Source organism: Suricata suricatta, chromosome 2 (assembly GCF_006229205.1).
Source record: "Suricata suricatta isolate VVHF042 chromosome 2, meerkat_22Aug2017_6uvM2_HiC, whole genome shotgun sequence".
NCBI classification, from domain to species: domain Eukaryota; kingdom Metazoa; phylum Chordata; class Mammalia; order Carnivora; family Herpestidae; genus Suricata; species Suricata suricatta.
Window position 1 is genome coordinate 22,451,000 of NC_043701.1, and position 22,231 is coordinate 22,473,230.

The 22,231-nt window shown below is 39.4% G+C and overlaps 1 protein-coding gene across 4 annotated transcripts in view; it reads right to left on the reverse strand.

The window, feature by feature from the left end:
* The window catches only part of AHCYL2 (adenosylhomocysteinase like 2), a 168,496-nt gene that overhangs the window by 9,929 nt on the left and 136,336 nt on the right, over positions 1-22,231 (reverse strand). For all 4 annotated transcript variants that reach the window (XM_029923693.1, XM_029923692.1, XM_029923707.1 and 1 more), the window contains exons 5-12: positions 18,443-18,545; positions 16,919-17,013; positions 14,640-14,746; positions 13,231-13,347; positions 10,115-10,178; positions 9,545-9,633; positions 6,216-6,286; positions 2,261-2,355 (exon numbers count right to left, since the gene is read on the reverse strand). In XM_029923693.1, the coding sequence (XP_029779553.1) occupies positions 2,261-2,355; positions 6,216-6,286; positions 9,545-9,633; positions 10,115-10,178; positions 13,231-13,347; positions 14,640-14,746; positions 16,919-17,013; positions 18,443-18,545 (741 nt within the window). The remainder of the gene's footprint in view (positions 1-2,260; positions 2,356-6,215; positions 6,287-9,544; positions 9,634-10,114; positions 10,179-13,230; positions 13,348-14,639; positions 14,747-16,918; positions 17,014-18,442; positions 18,546-22,231) is intronic.

The window sequence follows — 22,231 nt, forward strand, 5'->3', positions numbered from 1 at the left end:
CACAGAGCAGAACAATCATTCAATACATTATTATTCAATACAAATTAAATAGTGAATGAACATTTTGGTTCCAATGAGATGAGTTTGCTATTTCCTTAAATTTCATTTTACATGTCCTGTGACACTACCATCAAAGGTTGAGTAATTTAACTTTTCCAAAGCCCTTCTGAGCCTGTCCCTTTCTGGACCATTTAGTTTAGTCATATACCTTCTGCTAAGAAGAGCACAAAGAGAAGTGAGACATGGTCCTTGGCTAGTGTCCATGCCAGATGTTGGAGGCAACCTAGCAATACCTGCAAAACTAGGCCCAGTATCAACATAGCAGCCAGCATGAGCCTTTTTTTAGAAGTTAGATGATTACAAATCCTATAATGGCATCCTATCTCTCCCAGAATATACTCAGGAGTTCTTACAACGGCCTGTGAGGCTCTATAAGATCCGGCCCATTCCCTCTGACCTCATCTTCCTCTTTTCCCTGCCTTACGCTCATTTATCTCAACCACACTGGCCTCACTGTGGATCTTCAAACAGACTAGGCACACTCCTGCCTCAGGGCATTTGCTCTGGCTGTTTTCAAAATGTTCTTCACCTAAAAGTCCACCTTGCTAATTCCTTCAGGTCTGCTCAAACATCATCTTTTTAATGACGCTTATACCTTGATCCCATTCTTTAAAATTACAACCTAGCACTCTTGATTCCCCTTACTGTACTCTACTTTTTCTTTCTTCCATGTGCTTTTGCCTTCTAACATACTATAAATTTTACTTATTATATTTATTGTCTTTTTTATCCTTTAAGATGTAATGAGCTTTCTGCGGGCAAGAATCTTTGCCTGTTTTGTTCACTGACTCCAAGCATCTAGAATAGCACCTGGCATATAGTAATCACAATAAATATTTATGATTGAAGGTAGAGTTTCCTGGCCTTTATCCTGTGAGATTACTTACATCTAGGTTGCCTTTAGAAGATGGATTACCATCACAATTTGAGGTTAACCTAGAAATCATGAGGAGGTAATAGTTCAATGCACAGGAAAACAAAACAAAATAAAACAAAAAACTGGACTAGAATTTTTAAAAACCTGAATTTTGTGCTCCAGTTTGATTTTTGAATCAATGTATATGACTGAACAATGGACTTAACTTCTTAGTTTCCCAGGTGAAAATCAAGGATAAGAATAATGCCTTGTAGATTGTCAAGAGAATGAAATAAAATTAAGTATAAAAATGTAAAAAATTATATGATTATATTTGGAATTGTTTTCATTTAAGTGCCTGAGGCTTTAGGAGAGAAAATTCCTTCCCTCTTCCCTTACTCAGAAGATTCTTTTTAGAGTTCAGAGCATGACTATTTCCCTTAAGCCTTTTCCTGTCTGGGGGCTCTATAAGCAGATTAATCCAGAAAAGGACAATCATGTGCTAGATAGTTTTAGAAATATTAATATCTTTGGCTGTTTAGTAAAAGGGAGTATGGCATATACGTGAAACTTAAAAAAACCATTCAATATTTAAATTTCAACATTGAAAAAAGAAATGACTCATTATGAGCAAAAATATCAGGATAAAACAGGATAATGGAGCCATGCCACTCAGAAACCTTAAGGGTAGAAATAGGCTTCAGTATTTCCAGCTATTTTTAATAACAGAAGAACAGAGCACAAGTTAAAAAGAGAAATCATTTAAAATAGATATTATCCAACAGGCTCTCCATATATCAACTGATCCTTACCTGGCAATGCTGCAGCTCAATCAGAGCAGCCCTCAGGGGAGATGAAAGCATGCTTTGCTTGAGCCATTTACCCAGAAAGAAATACAGTTGTGCCAGAAAAATGCCAGAAAAATTTAAAACCAGAGTGAAAGTCACACTGAGAGATACATTGGTAAGTCTGAAAAGAAATAAATAACACTTCTATTAACTATTACTTGGGCAACTTAGTGGGACCAAGTATTATGTTGGATTGGATAATTTGAGGGTAAATATAATCAAATTAGAGAACCAAAGTGATAGATAAAATGGCTCACACTGTAAGTAGGTATCAAGCTGGAGTGGAAGGAAATAATCATTTGAAATGACTGAGATGAAAAAGCTCTATAGTATCCACAAGTACAGGCCACAGGGCTAGTAAGTGAACACACTAGGGACAGCTCTGCTAGGACAGTCATGTTTAGGATGGATGGTGGCTCTTCCCTTTCTTCTTCCAGTTTGTGTTTCTTGGGAAGGAGAGAAAAAAAGCCCCCAATAATGAGTTACTCAATCTTACCACGTCAATCTCTGTGTTGGAATGTCCCATGTTACAAACGATGCAGCTATTCTTCATACGGTCCAAGTGCTCTCTGGTTACCACATTCTTGTTACCTTAAAAATAGAAGAGATACCCTTATGAAAAGAAATGAAGTTGGACCCCTATCTCACACCACATGTGAAATTTAACTTGACCAAATGTAAGAGCTAAAACTATAAAACTCTTAGCAGGAGCGCCTGGCTGGCTCAGTTGATTAAGCATCTGACTCTTGATTTCGGCTCAGGTCATGACCTCACAGTCTGTGATACCAAGCCCCTCATCAAGCTCTGCACCAATAGTGTGAAGCTTGCTCTGGATTCTGTCTCTCTCCCTGTCCATCCCCTGCTGACATGTGCACGTGAGCTCTCTCCTTCTCTCTCTCTCTCTCAAAATAAATACGTAAACATTAAAGAAACCTCTTAGCAGAACATAGGAATAAATCTTTGTGACCTAGGGTTAGGCAATGGTTTCATGGTTTCTTAGCTATAACGCCTAAAGCACAAGCAACCAAAGAAAAAAATAAATTTGTGCTGCAAATGATCCCACCAAGGAAATGAAGACAACCCATATATTGGGATATTTATTTACAAATAAATAAATGGAACAAAATATTTACAAATCTTGTAACTTATCTGATAAGGGATTTGTATCCAAAATTTATAAAGAACACTTACAACTCCATACTTAAAAGACAACACAGTTTTAAAAATGAGCAAACGGCAGGAGGTGCCTGGGTGGCTCATCAGTTAAGTATGCCAACTGTTGATTTCTGCTCAGGTCATGATCTCACAGTGTATGAATTTGAGCCCCCCACTCGGCTCTGTACTGACAATGCGAAGCCTGCTTGGGATTTTCTCTCCCTCTCTCTCTCTGCCCCTCTCTGGCATGCTTTCTCTCTCTCTCTAAACAAACAAACAAACAAACATAATAAAAACTTTTTGTTAATGAGCAAAGGATCTGAACAGACATTTCTCAAAAGAAGAAGTACAAAAGAAGATGTGCCACTATGTACATGAAAAGATGTTCAACATTAGGGCACCTGGGTAGCTCAGTTGGTTCAGTGTCCGACTTCGGCTCAGGTCATGATCTCACGGTTTGTGGGTTTGAGCCCCACATTGAGCTCTGTGCTGACAGCTCAGAGCCTGGAGCCTGCTTGGGATTCTGTGTCTCTCTTTCTGCCCCGGCCCCACTCATGCTCTCTCTCTCTCACTTGCTCACTTGCTCGCTCTGTCTCTCTCTCTCAAAAATAAATAAAACATAAAAAAAGATGTTCAACATTATTAGTTATTAGGGAAATGCAAATCAAAACCACATTTTTTTGAGGGGCTCCTAGCTGGTTCAGTCAGTGGAGCGTGTGACTCTTGGTCTTGGGGTTGTGAGTTCAAGCCTCATGCTGGGAGTAGAGATTACTTGGAAATAAAAGTCTTTAAAAACCAAAACCAGGGGCACCTGGGTGGCTCAGTCAGCTAAGTGTCTGACTTTGGCTTGGGTCATGATCTTGTGGTCCATGGGTTCGAGCCCAGAACCTGGAGCCTGTTTCAAATTCTGTGTCTCCCACTCTCTCTCTGCCCCTCCCACCTGTTTCAGATTCTGTGTCTCCTGCTCTCTCTCTGCCCCTGCCCCCCCACTCATGCTCTATCTCTCTCTGTCTCAAAACTAAGCCAAAAAAAAGAAAAAAAAACAAAAAAAGAAAAACCAAAGCCACAGTGGACCACCATTTCACACCTACTCGGATGGCTATAATAAAAGCAACAATACCAAATATTGGCAAGGATGTTGAGAAATTGTAACCCCCACACATCCTTGGTGGGTTGTAAAATGGTGCTGTCTATTTGGAAAAGCTTGCAATTCCTCAAAATATTAAAAGTAGAGTTATCATATGTTCCAGCAATTCCAAGGTATATATAGGCAGGTATATATATTCACAAGGATGGAAAACATGTTGATAAAAAAACACTCTGCACAATGTTCATAATAGCAACATTATTCAAAATAGCCAAAAAGTAAAAACATCCCAAGTGCGCATCAACCAATAAGTAAAGGGTGGTATATCCTTAAAATGAAATATAATTCAGCAACAAAAAGGAATGAAATACCGACACATACTACCATATGGATGAAACTTGAAAACACTATCCTAAGTGAAAAAAGCCAGTTATAAAAGACCATGGATATGAAATGTCTAGAATAGGCAAATCTATGGAAACAGGGAAATTGGTAGTTGCTTAGGGCTGGGGAGAGCTAGAGGAAAGAATGAGGACTATCTGCTAATGGTGTGGAATTTCTTTGTGGGGTGATGAAAAGCTTCTGGAATCAGACATTGTACAACTTCACTAAAAACCACTGAGCTATATACTTTAAAAGGGTAAATTGTATGGTATGTGGTAGCTCAATAAAAAGTTAGATTGTTGTGATGGTTTTATGGCCCTGTGAATTTGCTAGAAAATACTGAATTGTATACTTTAAATGGGTGAAATGTATGATATGTGAATCACATCTCAATAAAGCTATTAAAAAAAGACATGAGGGGACTGATGTGAAGCAAGAACAGTTTCTTATGGTCCCTCTTCTCTGCTCCCATCTCACCCTGACGGTACAAGTATTTTTTTATTCTTTTTTTTTTTTTAATAATTTTTTAATGTTTTTATTTACTTTTGATACAGAGAGAGACAGAGCATGAGAGGGGGAGGGGCAGAGAGAGAAGGAGACACAGAACCGGAAGCAGGCTCCAGTCTCTGTGCTAGCTGTCAGCACAGATCCCGATGCGGGACTCGAACCCACAAATGTGAGATCTGACCTGAGCCGAAGTCGGAGGCTTAACCGACTGAGCCACCCAGGCGCCCCATTTTTTTATTCTTAAATATTCAAATTTCCTCCTCTACATTATAATTACAAATAAAAACCAGTGTTCTAGCAGTTTATGGTCCTACATAAAGACAAAATAAGTATCTCAGTGAAGGAAACTAGCCATTTCTGCATATTCCTCCCTAAAACTCCAATCCACCTCTGGGAATTAATACAGCTGTCTTTCCCATTTTCTCTAACTGAATTTTGTTTTAGGCCTTCTTTAGTTATAGAGACTAGAGAGAAATATACATAACTTTTGGAGGTAAACTAAAAAATCAAGCGTACAAATGTAAGATCTGGATGCCCAAATAAAACTTATTTCTGGTCATCTCCTTGGTAGTTGAGGATGGATGGAGGTATAGAAGAGTTAAAAGGGATGGAGAGAAACGTTCCTCCAGCGATGACCTAGATGATCTATACTTTTGGTCAGAGCTCTAAAGAGGTAGGAAGAATGTAAAAGATTGACTAGTTTTATAGACATCTGCATCTGGCTTTAATTTTTTTGATTATTATTTTTTAAATGTTTATTTATTTTGAGAGTGAGTGAGCGGGGTGGGGGGTGGTGCAGAGAGAGAAGGAGAGAAAAAATCCCAAGTAGGCTCCTTGCTGTCAGTGCAGAGCCCAACAAGAGGCTCGATCTCACAATGTGAAATCAAGACCTGAGCTGAAATCAAGAGTTGGACACTTAACCAACTGAGCCACTTCGGTGCCCCTGTATCTCCTGTATCTGGCTTTTATTTTATTTTTTTAAGTTTTAATTTTTTTAAATGTTTTATTTATTTTTGAGAGAGACATAGTACATGTCGGGGAGGAGCAGAGAGAGAGGGAGACACAGAATCAGAAACAGGCTCCAGGCTCTGAGCTATCAGCACAGAGCCAACACGGGGCTTGAACCTGTGAACCATGACATCATGACCTGAGCTGAAGTTGGACGCTTAACTGAGTAAGCCACTCAGGCAACCCCCGCCCCATTATATCTGGCTTCTAGAGTTTAGTTTTATTCAGAACAGTTTCTAGTTATTTTTCACTTGTTCCACGAAAACATTCCCAAGTGCCAAAAGGTATATTGTATATGTCCAAATCATACCTGTACAGGTAATAACAATATCCACTTGTCGGATGACCTCATTTAATTTCACCAGTCGAAATCCATCCATACTGTAAAAATAAAGCATGATCAATTAACCTAAAAATAGCAGTTGGGGAGCCTTTTGCCACAGAACTTCAAAAGCTATTACCAAGTTCCTTTGGTACCTACATTGTCACTTCTTGATATAGCTAGATTATGCTTATCAGTGAAAAATTCAAACCATTTCCTTAGTTAATTCAGGACAAAATAAAGTTTCCTTAATATCACTGCAACTCAATTCTTCTTAAAAACAAGGAGCCAGGGTTTACCAGGAGTTTCCCCAACTGAGTTTCTAGAAAGTATAATTTAGCCACTGAATCCTATGCCATTGAAACTACTCTCCCCAAGATCATCAACAATCTCCTGGATGTATCCCCCACCCCCAAATTCTCAGACTCTTATATGATTTAATTTTCTCTGCTACATTAAACATTATTTACCTTTTTTTTTTAATGTTTTATTTATTTTTGATACAGAGAGAGACAGAGCATGAGAGCAGGAGGGTCAGAGAGAGAAGGAGACACAGAACCAGAAGCAGGCTCCAGGCTCTGAGCTAGCTATCAGCACAGAGCCTGATGCGGGGCTTGAACCCACGAACGTGAGATCTGACCTGAGCCGAAGTTGGAGGCTTAACCGACTGAGCCACCCAGGCGCCCCTTATTTACCTTCTTAAAACTACTCCTTGGAGTCCATGATACTGTTCTTTCCTTCTACTTTTCTGAATATTCCCTCTCAATCTTAATCTTTAAATGTTGGTACTCTGTAGAGTTCTGCCCTTGACCCTTATCCTAGCCTACTGCTTCTCCCTAATTGTTGTTTTCCCTTAATTCCTTATAATCTCTTGAGTTGGTCACTTCCTCTCCATATATGCTGGTTTTGCTTATGTTCTTACCTGGATTCCTACAGTAGCCCCTGGCCCAACCTCATCATCTCTAGGCTTATGTCTCATTTATTTTGCAGAGTAATTTTCCTAAATGCAACTTAGATCATGTCACTTCCTTGCTTAAAATACTTCAGTAAGATTGCCTGTTCTCAGGATAAGACCTAAATATTTATGCAGATATATGATTATATTCACATATGATTCCTACCTCAGATATTACCCCTCCTCCAAATTCCATCTTCTTAAATATGCCCTGTTCTCTCCTTCCTCAGTGACTATGCTCCTTGTGACATGTTCCTTGTACCTGGAATTTACTTCCAAACTAAGAACCCACTTACACAAGTTTCAAGACTCAGCTCTATTAACATTTCTGTCTACGCTGCCTCTTTGCTCTTTAGTTAGATATTTCTCCCTTGGATCCCAGGAAGCATATGCTGTTTGCCCTCATCACAGCACTTATTCTACTCACAGTGGTTATTTGTGTGTTCCTAAAAGCAGGCACCTTGCCTCATTCATATATTCATCTTATTCATCCTAAACACAGAGCACAGTACCTGTTATACAGTAAGTGATCAGTTCATGTCTCTAAGAATTTGAATCAGTCTCTCAATCAGTATTAAAACATGTTAATGAACCCTGACTTAGAGAAGGCTAACAACTCTGTTGAAGAAACTTGTGGTTCACGGCTAGGATGTGGGAGGACTAGAAAGACACAGGAAAATGGGTATAACAAAATCTTTATGCCATGACTTCTTCTATCCCGGGTGCCTTCCTCTGGAGGATTAATGGTAAAGACTGGGTGGGTTATGGAGGCTACAGACACTGGAGCTCTGCACTGGTTTTCAGGGACAGTAGTATTTCCATCCTGATGAGGATGGCAAGAGACAATTTTAATAATATCTACCAGTTAGCAAGCATTTATTATGTGACAGCAGTTCAACACTCTATGGGATTATATATTGTTATATAATGTATAATCATATGTAATTATATAATTATTTTACTGAACTTTTGCAACTCTTTAAAAAAATTTTTTTGTCTTTATTTTATTTTGAGAGTGAGTGGAGGAGGGGTAGAGAGAGAAAGGGAGACACAGAATCTGAAGCAGGCTCCAGGCTCTGAGCTGTCAGCACAGAGCCAGATGTGGGGCTCGAACCCATGGACTGCGAGATCATGACCTGAGCCCAAGTCAGATGCCCAACCAACTGAGCCACCCAGGCACCCTGAACTTTTGCAACTCTTTGAGGTAGGTATCATTAGCCACATTTTATGGATGAGACAAGAGCTATTTTTTAACTTTAAATTTTAAAATAATTTCTAACTTAAGAATTACAAAAATAGTACAAACTCCTATACACCCTTCACTCAGAGACAGCAGATTTTATTTGGATATGCCTGATGTTTCCTCCTGATGAGATTCAGGTTATACATTTAGGGGAAGAATATCACAGAAGTGTTCTTTTCAGCACATCACATCAGAAAGGATCTGATGCCAACTTATTTTTATTGATCATCCTTTTCTTTTTTTCTTAATGTTTTATTTATTTTTGAGACAGAGACAGAACATGAGTGGGGGAGGGGCAGAGAGAAAGGGAGACACAGAATACAGAGCAGGCTTCAGGCTCCAGGCTCTGAGCTGTCAGCAAAGAGCCTGATATGAGGCTTGAACCCACAAACCATGAGATCATGACCTGAGCTGAAGTTGGACACTTAACCAATTGAGTCACCCAGGCGCCACAGTCATCCTTTTTTCACAGGGAGAAGAGTTGGGGTGCCTGTCTGGCTCAGTTAGAGCATGTGACTCTTGCTCTTGGGGTCATGATTCCAGGCCCCATGCTGTGTGTAGAGCTCACTTAAAAAAAAAAAAAAAAAACAGGGGGCTGGCAGGGAGTGTCTGAGTAGCTCAGTCGATTTTAAGCATCTGACTTCAGCTCAGGTCATGATCTCGCAGCTCGTGGGTTCAAGCCTCGCATTGGACTCTATGCTGACAGCTCAGAGCCTGGGATCCTGCTTCCGATCTCATTCTGCCCCTCCCCTGCTCAGGCTCAGTTTGTCTGTCTGTCTGTCTGTCTCTCTTAAAAATAAAATAAACATTTTTTAAAAAGGGAGACGAATTATACATGGATAAGGGAAGGAACTACTTGTTCTCTGGCTCAAGGCATCCCCTCTTATTATTTCCACAGGAATTCTAAATTTCAGTTTCTCTGATAGTCTCTGCTCTCTCAGGGTAGAGCTCCTTGATCTTTGAAAGAGGGAAGCTTACATTTAATGGCAGCATCTCTCAGGATCTGAGCCCCTCTAAGACAAAATGTGGCATTAACCAGGCCATTCTTTGGTGACAATGACAAGATCCGATGTTAGATGGTGGCACAGAGGAAAAAGCAAGTTTGCTTTTGCAGCTTACCAGGCTTGAAGAGCACAGATAGGGTCAATCTCAGTTACATACACAATAGAGCCCATGGCTTTTAGAGCAGCACAGCACCCCTTCCCCACCTGAAGAGGGAAGAAAGTACGCACAATAAGGAAAGTCAGTGAGAAAACAACATCTCAGAGCTTCTGGTATACTGCACCCCATTTTCCACCCCCAGAAGGAATTTCACTGAATAGATTCATGTTTGGAGGAAAAATTAGAACAAACAAATAAGTGAATGCAGTTCATAAACAAACTCCTAGCCCCTGTTTGGCACATGCATGTACATAAGAACACCCACACTCATGATTTATAATCAAAACATAAGCTAAGAGAACATCACAAACAGTGCACTGGAATAAGTCAGAAAATCAACTTAAGAAAAATGGCAAAAATGCAAAGGGAAAAAGAAAGATTGTACTTTAACTAGAAGGTCTCTAAAGTTACTTTTTTCCCATCTAGAGTGGTAAGTGAATGTTTCTCACACCTATTAAATGAAAAAGTCTAGTTTATTTCACCAAAATAACATTTTATACAGCTAATAAGTGAAAGGTTAAGCTTTACCTCTCCATAGCCACAGACAACCACCTGCTTTCCACCAAACATCATGTCTGTTGTCCTTTTAAGTCTAGGGGAAGAAAAACCATTAAATCAGAAAAATCTCTCATTTCTGCTTGGAGATTAGATAGGGTCCCTCGGTTTCATGTTTGTTTCTGTATTATCTAATGATTAGAAAGAAAGGTGGATAAAATAGGTTCTCTATCACTCCATGCTATCTAATCTATCTATATGTGAGGGTTTTTTTTCTTTTTTCTTCTTGTTTTGGGAGTGGTGCAGAAAGGAGGAAACTATAGATTACCAAGTAACTTTTAAACAAAAAGCAATATACATTTGTTATATAACTTTTGGAAATAAAAATAGAAGAAAATAAAAATAACATATTTTTATATAGGAGATAAAGTTCTAGCTTAATGGAAACATTATTCTAGCTTATTGAATGACAAAGAAGCATAAGATAACACTGATAAACGAGTGCTACATTTAGTAGTATCAGAATGGCCATGGGGCACCTGGGTGGCTCAGTCAGGTTCAGCATCCAACTATTGACTCTGACTCAGGTAAAAATCCCAGGGTTGTGGGATCAAGCCCCTCATCAAGTTCCACATTAAGCGTGGAGCCTGCTTAAGCTTCTCTCTCTCTCTCTCTCTCTCCCCCCCCCCACTCCTCCGATCATTCTCATTCTCTCTCTTTCTCTCTCTCAAAATGAATAAATAAACTTAAAAAAAAAAAGAATGGCTAATAGGTCCCTTGTTAATTCAGCCCAGAGGGTAACGGGCAACTAGATGGCGAAGAGCTTTGAACACACCAATACCAACTACATAAGATAGTGAGTTTTCTAGGGCTGATTCTTTCTCAAATATGTTTTACTTCTTTGTCTCTGGTTCTCTATGAAGCTAGAATAATGTCCTTATTGTTTTTAAAGCCTCTTGGAAGAACTTATAGGAGCAGTTTCTGGTTTCTCTTTAGATTTAGCCAGTGTCCTTTCTCTAGGAATCCCTCACTAGGCAGAAGAAAGTTTTCAACTAAAACCAGCCTATTCTGAGATAGACAGTTCCTATAGATATTTGTGACTCTTTGTGTTCACTTACCGGTTTACCTTTCCTGTAGAAAACACTCTATAAACGCCCTAAAGGCAGTGTAGGAACTCTGTCTTTTTGATGATTTGACAACTCCACTCAGTAGGAACTAGTACAACTCCATGAACCGCAACGAAACTCAATAAATCTCAAATATAATTCAGGCATAACGAAGAATGAAATCTTGCCATTTTCAACAATACCAATGGAGCTAAAGAGTATAACACTAGGTGAAATAAGGCAGTCGGGAAAAGACAAATACCATATGATTTCACTTATAGAGAATAAACTGATGGTTACCAGTGGGGAGGTGGGTGGGAAGATACGTGAAATAGGTGATGGTGATTAAGAACTGCATTTACTGCAGAATCACTGAATTATAAACCTGAAACTACTATAAGTATATGTTAATATTCGTTAATTAATTAAATTTTAAAAACATCAGTTAAGTACAGAGGCAATTCCTGCTGCGTGCTACTGCGCTACTGCCACACTCAAAAGTCATGGTTAGAAGAACGGCCCTGGAATGGCATCAAAGCAAAAAAAAGTCAACAGATCATATTGATTGAGGCTCATATTGATGAGCCTCCTCTGCTTTACTCTCAAGCCTTTCTGCCTCTCTTCCCAAAGGAGTATCAGGTGCGAAGCTATTCATGTAAGCTATTAACACTTCTATGTAGCCAGAACAAGGGACAGTCTATAAACTGATTGATAGATTGATAATTCACTTAAATGTCCAATCTATGTGATAATACTATTGGCTCTATAGAAGTAATCATTACCAATAAATTGAATTTGCATTGAATATCTTCCCCACCTCCCCCCAAAAAGATCTGAAAGCAGAAAGTTTCCCCTAAGATCTAACTTAATCCTAGAACTTACTGTATAGGGTTCTAGAAAGAAGGGCAAGGGAACTAACATTGAACACCAGGTTCATACCTTATCTCCTTTAGTCCTCACAATAACTCTATAATGTAGCTCTTATTGTCACCATATTACAGATAAGGGACCAGGCACACAGAGAGTTAAATAACTCGTCCAAGACTAAATGATAGAGCCAAGAGTCACACCAAGACAGTCCTTCTGGCTCTAACACCTGTGGTGTTGTCAACTGCCTAGGGTCCAGACTGGTTAGTAATGTGGCTCACAGGCCCCTTGTTAGCATTTCCACTAACCTAAACATGATAGAAACCATTTGACTTGGCAATATTCTAAACCAACTTAATAGTTTTACATAGGGAATTACTGAGCCTTCTGAACAAGGATGAAGAGGTATCTGGATACAAGTGCAGAAACAGAAACTGGGTATTGGAAGAACACAGTACAGTATTTGGTATATACCTAAGGAAATTTTGTCAGACTTGCAGTCCTTATAGATTTGAAAAACATGACATGCTTCTGGGGTGGACTCTTTGCTCAACACAGTTTTTCGGATGGCCAGAGAATTATATGCTAGTTGGAGTTTAAACTTTTGTTTTTAATGATTGTTTATTTTTGAAAGAGAGAAAGACACACTGTGAGCAGGGAGTGGGCAGAGAAAGAGGGAGACACGGAATCTGAAACAGGTTCCAGGCTCTGAGCTGTCAGTACAGAGCCTCATGCAGGACGTGAACTCATGAGCCACGAGATCATGACCTGAGCCAAACTTGGACACTTAACCGACTGAGCCACCCAGGTGCCCCATGCTAGTTGGAGTTTAAAAACTGGTAATGTGACCTAGAATAGGAACACTAGGAACCTTTACCCCAATCATAGAAGATACTCAGCTGTTTAGGACTTTAGTTACTGTCTCTTGCAGGGCTGATAGGGTCACAAAGTAAAAGTTTTGCCACCAATAAATAGAGGCCAGTCTGATTTTTTAAGTAAAATAGATGTGCTTTTAAGGGGGATAGCCATGGTAGATCTGGGTTATAAAATACCTAGTATTATATAGTGACAGATCCAGAGGTGCTACATGAATCATTTCCAGAGATAACAAAAACCGAAAAACTCAGAACTTCCATTCAACAACTCAAGTTTACTGCAAAGATAATAAAACATTACCCATCTAGAATTGATTCACGGCAACAGTAGAGGTTGTCAAATTTCTGTTTGGTAACAGAGTCATTGACATTCATGGCTGGAACACACAGCTTCCCGGCCTTGGATAGCTGGTACAGCCTGAGGGTGAGGGACATCAAGAAGAACACAAAACAGTGAGATAATGCAATCTCCTGTCAGTTTCATAACAAATTACAGAAATATGTTGATTGTAGGCATGATAGCATGAGACACACTAGTTTCATCTCAGTAGGTGTACATAGAGAAATAAAGACTACCTTTCTAGAGTCTGTATACTGCTTGGAAATAAAGATCTTAGTCACAAGGCATGTGAGGAAAATCTTTGACCCAACTCTAAATTTCAAGTATTAAAATGCAAAATTTAAAACCGCTTATTGGGGCACCTGGGTGGCCCAGCTGATTAAGGGTCTGATTCTTGATTGCGGCTCAGGTCATGATCTCGTGGTTCGTGAGATGGAGCCACGCTTTGGATTCTGCACTGAGCCTGCCTGGGATTCCCTCTCTCTGCCCTTCCCCTGCTCACACTCCCACGTGTACTCTCTGTCTCTCAAAATAAAAAATAAAAACTAAAAAAGTAAATTGCTTATTTTTACTCCCTCCTTTAGGTTATAGAAAGAATAACTTTAAGTACTATTTAGTCCTGCTACTCTAATGCAACAATTTAACTTTCAAATAGTCTCGATTTTATCATCTCAGTACAAATACCTATAAATATGTATATCTATATATAAGTTTCATTTTAAGTTGAATCGACTAAAAATTAGAACCAGGTGTTTTATTCAAAATGTATCCCTTTCTAAGAGTCTGAAGGTAATAGCATATTAAAAAAGATCACAATATATTGAAGCAGTGATGGTGGCTTACTCAGAATTCACTTCCCTAAAACTCATTTCATACTTTCAGTTCTTGTTGAGTGAATAAGAGTAAACAGAAATCATTTCAATTTTACTCAGGGAATTACTGCTCATTTGAGAAACAGAACCATAAATCCTTGTTTTTGAAGTCAAAATGTAAGCCCTATGAGGATCCAGGTTTTGGTTGTGTTTTGCCCACTGCTACATCCTTAGCATAGTTCCTAGAGTAGTTCCTGGCTTGTTGTACAAGTTAAATAAACACCTATGGAAAAAATGAATTCATCTAAAAAGGACAAGCAGTCATTGCATTACAATGACTAGAAAACATGTGGACCACACTTGTTGCCTTACCTGTCCTCCACACCCAATTTTAGGTTTGTTATTTGCATTGTTAATTAAAAAAACAAGTGTGCAGACTCAGATCTCATCACCTCATAGCAGGTTCCAATTTTTAAAATAATGTACTCTATAGGTGTGTGATTATCAGAGTATATATCTAGGCTGCATAAACCCAGGTATGCCTATGTCAGATCTTACCTATGGACTCCTGTAACACTCTCCTCTACTATGCCCTTGATTTTTTTGAACATATTAGGATACTTCTTATAAATCCAGTGAGTAAGATCCCCTCCATCATCCAGTATCTGCAATAATAAACATCAATAATGTCATTTATTTTGCTGAAGGCTCAGGGATTCCGGTGTTGCTTGGGGTCTTTTATCCCAATTTCTGCCAATTTATAGATATTTCAAATTTCCCATAGGGTTATGCAAAGTAACTTAAAGCCAATATAATGACCAGTCATTATACTGAAGTAAAAGACAATGAGGATTTGTGAAAGGCCAGCTATAATTCTCACAGCCAAATGACCTTCCCACATAACACATCTACTGTATCGAAAGGCAATGCAATGAGAATTTTCTTATGAACTAATAGTTTAAGTGGTTATCTAGACAACTAGTTCTTGAATGCACTGTAGATATTTAGAAAGCCTGACTTTGATGTTAGTATATTTCTACCAGTTACATTCAGGACTTCAATTATATTCAGTTAAAGCTTAGTTTAAATAAAGCCAGATAATTAGTCTCTCTCCCAGAACAATGAATTTGTTAATTCCATCTCCCAAAATTGAATTTGTTAATCCTTCACTTTTCCCAAAGCATAGGCACTATCGTACCCAAAATATCAGGCAGCACTGAAGGGTTTTGCCTAGCAAAACCTCACACTCTTTATAAACCGAATTAAAAATAACTAGGGAACTGTGCGGCATGTAGGTGTGTAAGCATGCCTCTGAACAGCTCATCACTATTTCAGGTTGGGATTAAAGAGAAACACAATGCCGTGCCCACTGAAACTCTCATCAGCAGGGGAAACTTTTTAAATTTTCAGTAAGCTAAAGAAAGACCAGCTTAGAATGCTCTTAGACCTAGGCTGTAGCACTTCATTCAGCCCTTCACCTAACTGTCAGAAAGGCTTAGCAGGACTTTCCAAATCGTTATTCCTGTGAAGTCCCCACAGAACTGAATTGCTCCCTACTGGCATGTACCCATTTTGGAGTCTCATCAAATATCAACTCCACCACAAGCGCCCATGGTGCCTCCCTGGACCCATGGGTACACAGACTCCCCCACCTCATGTCTAGCACCTAAACTCATTTTTTGCTTCTAGTCTTGCTCTTGATCTCTTTTCTCTGACTTAACTCAAGTTTATTTAAGAGCAGGGATCCAAGGCAAGGCTCTCTGGTTGCAATCCCATGTCGTCCTCAAGTTCTCCACTCTAAAATTAATGTTTTATTCCCCATAGAAACCCCCTGGCATATCTCCTTTAGGTCTGACAGTCAAACTCCTTCCAGTCCCTGTTAAACTCTGTGGGAACGAGCTGACTCATCCACAGCTGATTCCTCCTTGCGTTTAAGCAGGGTATTAACCCAGCTTCCTCACACCAGCACACGCTGCAATGTAACCTGGATCAAAGAATCCAGAAAGAGAAAGCTTCTCTCTTTGTGCACCAAGTGAGGCCTGCTCTGCAATTAGCAGCAAACAATAGCTGGAGTAGAGCGCCAAGGTTTCTTTTTCCAGTTGATCCCTAATTTCTCCTCTCCTTCATATACAGGAATGTTTACGAAGTAGGAGTATCTCATACTTTCTGCAGCTTCTTGCTTCTCAGTGAACTCTAATGTACTATCAGCCTTCAAAAAGTTAATCTTTTCAAAAATGACCTGTTGGGATGAGCAGTAATAAAATGAAGCAAAATTAAAACCCCCATACATTTTGCCTAGTCATCGTTCTTCAAGTACAGAATAAAGAGAAGAAATTTGAATTTGGAATCTCTTCAGGTTTACTCGAAATTCAACATGTAACTCTAAAGGAAAGCTCAGCACCATAGGAGCTCTGTGTGTGTGTGTGTGTGTGTGTGTGTGTGTGTGTGTGTGCGCGCACATGCACGCACCACACGTACATGCACATACATTTGGATTACTGTTGTTGGACAAGAGGTAAGTAGTAGAAGGGAATGGTAACTCATTAACTTTGCTTTTGAAACAGCCACGTGTGAACCCTGTGCAGTATTTTAATGTTGCTGATGAATATAAATGCTTCTAAGATCAGCACCAACAATTAGAGCACTTTGAGGCTATGTTCAGTATTCTCAGGGTACCCTAAACATAAGCACCCAGTTCTGCTGGAAACACAAGTACATCAGATAGAAAAGGAAGCATTTTCCATCCTTCCTGTCAAGACACTCTCTCCCCTGCCAGAGCTCCCGACTCTGTCCCCACCAGATCCCTCAGAAATTATACCAGCAGAAATCTAACTCACCATGTTTGGCTGCCAGCCCTCCACATTCACACATCTATCAATGCACCACCAAAAGTCATCTTCTGACTCCCCTTTCCAGGCAAAGACAGGAAATCCTGAGAAAAGGTAACAAAGAGAAATCATTAAACTTGAAAAAAGGGGTGCCCCTAAATTTTGAAAACAAGATGCTGGTTTTCCCCATTTCCAAACTCTCTCATTCTGCTTTACTCCTTGGCTTGACTTTCTTCACTGATTAACATCATCTTCAGCCCCTTCCTCCACTCCTTTGTCTTTGGTGGTCATTTTGCTCTTGATATACCAAAGAGGACAAATAAAGGGGACAAGAGTATGATGGATGTAAAATTGGACTTAAGGGAAAAAGAAGAGACCAGAAGTAAGCACTTCTTGATCTAGTCAAACTGGAAGTCTCACCATTTTCCAACTACGCTTTGATCTATCTTGCATCTAAACTTTACTTCCCATCTTCATCGTCGTGAAAACCTTACACTCTTCTCCATCTGTTAAAACGTTGTCATACCCCAGTTAAATGTCATGTTCCCAACAAAGGCTGATTAACTCAGCTGCAAGTGATCTCTCATGGAATCTGAACTTTTATAAGCTGCTTACTTGTGCACTGAATGTAGTTTTCTGATCTGTTGTGGCTTTTATCATCTATACCCTTGTATTATCATTATTTGCATATGTGTCTTTTCTTCTCAACTGCAATATACGATTCTTAGGGCAAAGACATGGTCTCATCTGTCCTTATATCTCTTCGAGTAGGTCATTAAGTATTTGTTGAAAAGAAAAACAGAACGTATATGTACAATTCATTGGGCTACATATTTAATGTCTCTGCACATTTATATACATAAATTATACACTAATAAAACTTTTATAAATGAATGAATGTAAATGAAAGAACAAATGAAATACTCAAGTGCTAGTGGGAGAGACATGCACGCACTACAAAGCTTTCCCAGCATTTCTCAAGAGCTCTGAAGCAATGAGCATTTGGTATCCTGATCTGTGCTGTGCTGCCACAGAGCAAAGGCAAGAAACTGGCAAAGTCCAAATTTCTCTCTTTCATCCTTCCTGTGTCAGTAGTCATTGTGATCAAATCTGCCAGGTCAAGTCCTTTTTACTGCTGAAGCAGAAACACCAAACATCAAATCAGGGCAAACTGCTGAAAAAACAAGCAGGACCACAAAACTATGCCTGAAGGGCTTTCTTTTCTAATCCATATGACCTCAGACAATGAGTGGTGCTCACAGGTGCTCTAATATTAGCAAGTCAAGGCAAAGAAGTAACTAACAAGGGAATATCAGATATAAGAAGATATTTGCCAACGGTAAAACAACAAGAGTTACCTTCATCGTGTTTAACAAGAAAAGCCCAGGAGAGAACTCCTCAAGAATAGGGATCCATTTCCCCCAAGACAGCAACTTTAATGTTAATCTTCCTTAAAGAATTATATTGAGTTGATGAAACTTTTCAGAGACTTACTTTAGCCAAAGACACAGAATATAAGCAAAAAAACCTTACCACTTTCCGCTAGAGCGGCAGCTACTTCATTGAGCGTGGAATAGATGTTGCAGGCTGCCCATCGGCACTGTGCCCCCAGCGCGCCCAGGGTTTCCATAAGCACCTGTGTTTAAGAGAAAGCAGCAGATGAGTGAGACTGGCCAAACAACTGGTCAAGGAAATTACGTTTATATATTTGACATTGAGAAAGTATATCAGGGATAACTAAGGCCAGTGATTTTCAAACTGTGCTCTACAGAAATTCTTCAATGTTTTGAGTAGAGGGCAAGGGTTGGGGGTAGGCATGGAAGAAGGCTCCGGCTGAGCTCTATGCTCTTCCGTCTATTTAATATATTGGGCCTCCTTAGAAGACTTAATTAAACCGAGGACTTTAGAGCCAAAGCATTTTTGAAAAACCACCAATTTACAGTTGTGTTTCTCCTTAAGGAAGCTGCAAGAAAAGCTCCTATCCTAACAATAACAGCCAGATAATCTATAAAACCTTAACTTTTCTTGAGCCCATCAAAGCAATCAAGTGCACTAAACTCCAAAGTGACAAATCCCTTTAAGGAGACAGGGAACATGCTGTTTTACCTCTGGCAGAGCATGGGGGGAAGATGTGGGTGCCACACATGAGGAGAAGGAAAAAAAATAGCTAGAATTTCAGTGAATTAGTAAAGGCTGAGTGTGGGAAAGTATGTCAGTCTGGAATTTCTAATAACCCTAGGCACAAGGAGATTTCACACTCACACACAAGCTCTTTTCCAGGGGCCTCCACCCAGCACTCACAAGAAAGACAGGGCAAGGACCTGGCCAGCTGTGCTGAAAGACAGGCATGACACCTGTGCACTTTGCCACACTCTTCTCTTGTAAGAAGCAGAAGTCTTAAGCTATAGGAAGAGGAGCAGAAGTTATGCCTGCCACCAGGGACCAGGCAAAGATCCACTGCTTCTGGGGAAGAGTAGAAGCAAAAACTCCCTGCTCCTTGGAGAAAGCAAACCGTCTTGGGCCCAGGACCCTGCACTGATACAAAGTAGAGGCATACCTCAGAGATACTGCAGGTTCCACAATAAAGTATCACAATAAAGCAAGTCAAATGAATGTTTTGGCTTCCCAGTGTATATAAGAGTCATGTTTACACTATATTGTAATCTATTGAGTGTGCAATATCACTATGTTTTAAAAAACAATGTGCATAGCTTAATTTAAAAAATACTTTGGGGTACCTAGGTGGCTCAGTCAGTTGGGTGTCTGACTTTAGCTCAGGTCATGATCTCAAAGTGTGTGGGTTTGAGCCCCGCATTGGGCTCTGTGCTGACAGCTCAGAGCCTGGAGCCTGCTTCAGATTCTGTGTCTCCCTCTCTCTCTGCCCCTCCCCCACTCACACTCTGTCTGTCTCAAGTGAATAAATGTTAAAAATTTTTTTGAAAAGTATTTTATTGCTAAAAAACGCTAACACCTGAGCTTTTAGCAAATCATAATCATTGATATACAAGTCACCATAACAAATAATAATAAAAAAGTTTTAAATATTTGTGAGATTTGCCAAAATGTGACAGAAATATGACAGACTTGCTTGATGCAGGGTTGCTGCAAGCCTTCAGTTTATAAAAAATGCCATTATCTATGAAGTGCAATAAAATAAGGTATGACTGTTAAAGATCTGCTACTTCTCCAGGAAAGGGAGGAGAATATCTCTTGCACAATATCTATCACAGACACAAGGGAAAATTTGGCTGCTACAGAGAGAAGAGGCAGGAACAATGAATAAGCCCTATCCTCACAGAGACCTAAGACTGAGGCTGGACCAGGACATCCTCGAACCCCACTTGCTCTCACCATGAGCTGAGGAAACAAAGAGCAGCAGCCTAGTGCAGCAGGTGGGCATGCATCTGAGGAGGGAGATGACACCCACTTCCCCCCACCGCTGTGGCAAGCATGTGTAAAAGCAACTGAAAGCTGAGAGTGAAGCCAAAACACTAAGGAGAGATACTCTGGTTTCTCTTCAGATCGCATAAATCTTTCGCCTTTTACCAAAACACTAAAGACAGCCTTCTGGTAACCTCAAATCACAATGTAACGGGCTGCCCACTACTGGAGCAATTTGAGGCCAATGGTGCAGAACAACAATTGAAATCCACTCAATTCATGACAACAATGGAAACTAACAAATTACTATTCAACAAAAAATTTCAAGACACACTGGTGGGGGGCGGAATTAAATGGGCAATGGGCAATAAGGAAGGTGCTTTTTGGGATGAGCACTGGGTGTCATATGTAAAAGATGAAACAGTGGCTTCTATTCCTGAAGCCAAGACTACACTGTTAACTAACTTGAAAATAAAAAAAATTTTTTTCAAGACATACAAAAATGTGGAACCCTTCCCCACTGTCAAGAAATAAAATATTCAAGCGAACAAGACTCCAAGATGAACTAGACATTTAAATTAGCTATAATAAATAGAACTTTAAATTAGCTATAATTAATGTTTATATTAAGTGGTCTAGTGAAAAGATGGATGGCATAGCATCCATGGACAGACAGGAAATTTCAGCAGAGAGATGGAAACAATAAAAATAAGTCAAATAGAAATGCCAAAACATTTTCTTAATAGGTATTAGTTAGAGATTATGGATTCTTTCATCAGGCTCATCATCAGACTAGGCATATCTAAGGACAGAAACAGTGAATTTGAAGATAGATCAATAAAAATTACCAAATTGCAATAAAGAAGAAAGAAAGAAAGAGGAGTAGAGAATAAAAATCAGAACAGAGCATCCAAGATCTATGGGACATTACCAAATGATCTAACATACAAATAACTGGAGTCATATGAGCAGAAGGAGAGAACAGGGCAAAAGAAATATATGAAGAGTTAGTGGGCAATTATTTTCCAAAATATGAAATAAAAGAAGATCCAGGAAGAATGACATTCCAATGGCAAAAAACACAGTAGTGTCCAGATCCTTTAAAAGGAACCAGGCTAGGAGCACGGGGGTGGCTCAGTCTGTTGAGAGTCCGACTTTGGGTTAGGTCATGATCTCGTGGTTCGTGGGTTTGAGCCCTGCGTCAGGCTCTGTGCTGACAGCTAGCTCAGAGCCTGGAGCCTGCTTCAGATTCTGTGTCTCCCTCTCTCTGACCCTCCCCTGCTCACTCTGTCTCTGTCTCTCTCTCAAAAATAAATTTAAAAAACTAAAAAAAAAAAAAAAAAAAAAAAAACCTACAAAAAAAAAAAAAAAGGAGCCAGGTTCCTTGGAGAAATGGCTGATTCCCAGGTTAAGGCAGACAATGTACAAGAGGAGCTTAGATCATCTTATACCAGAAGCAAGGAAGTGCTCAAAGAATGAGAAGGATATGTCAAAAGACAAAGAAGCCACAGAAGCCAAAGGGGCTCCCCCAGAATATGTTTGGAACAGTTTGAGCATCAAAATAAATAGTATACTAATGGATTATAATACATTAAATAAAATAGGAAACAATGATTCATACAAATAAAATAAGTGAATAAACTGAAAGCTTGATGAAGAATAGGATATCTACATATATTACTACCTCACAAAATACCTTTTAACTACAAAGAGGGAAAAATACCTTTTACAGTGGAAAAGTCTAGCAGACACTACCTCAAGCAAAAGATCAAAATGAACATCGCCTTGACAAATGATAAATCAAATCTAAATCAATGTGCCACCTGAAAAGATTCAATGAAAAAAATGAAACATCATTTCCTACCAAAAATGCATATCCTGAATCTAATAATGAGAAAGCATCAGGAAAACTGGAATTGAGCACAATCTACAGAATAATTC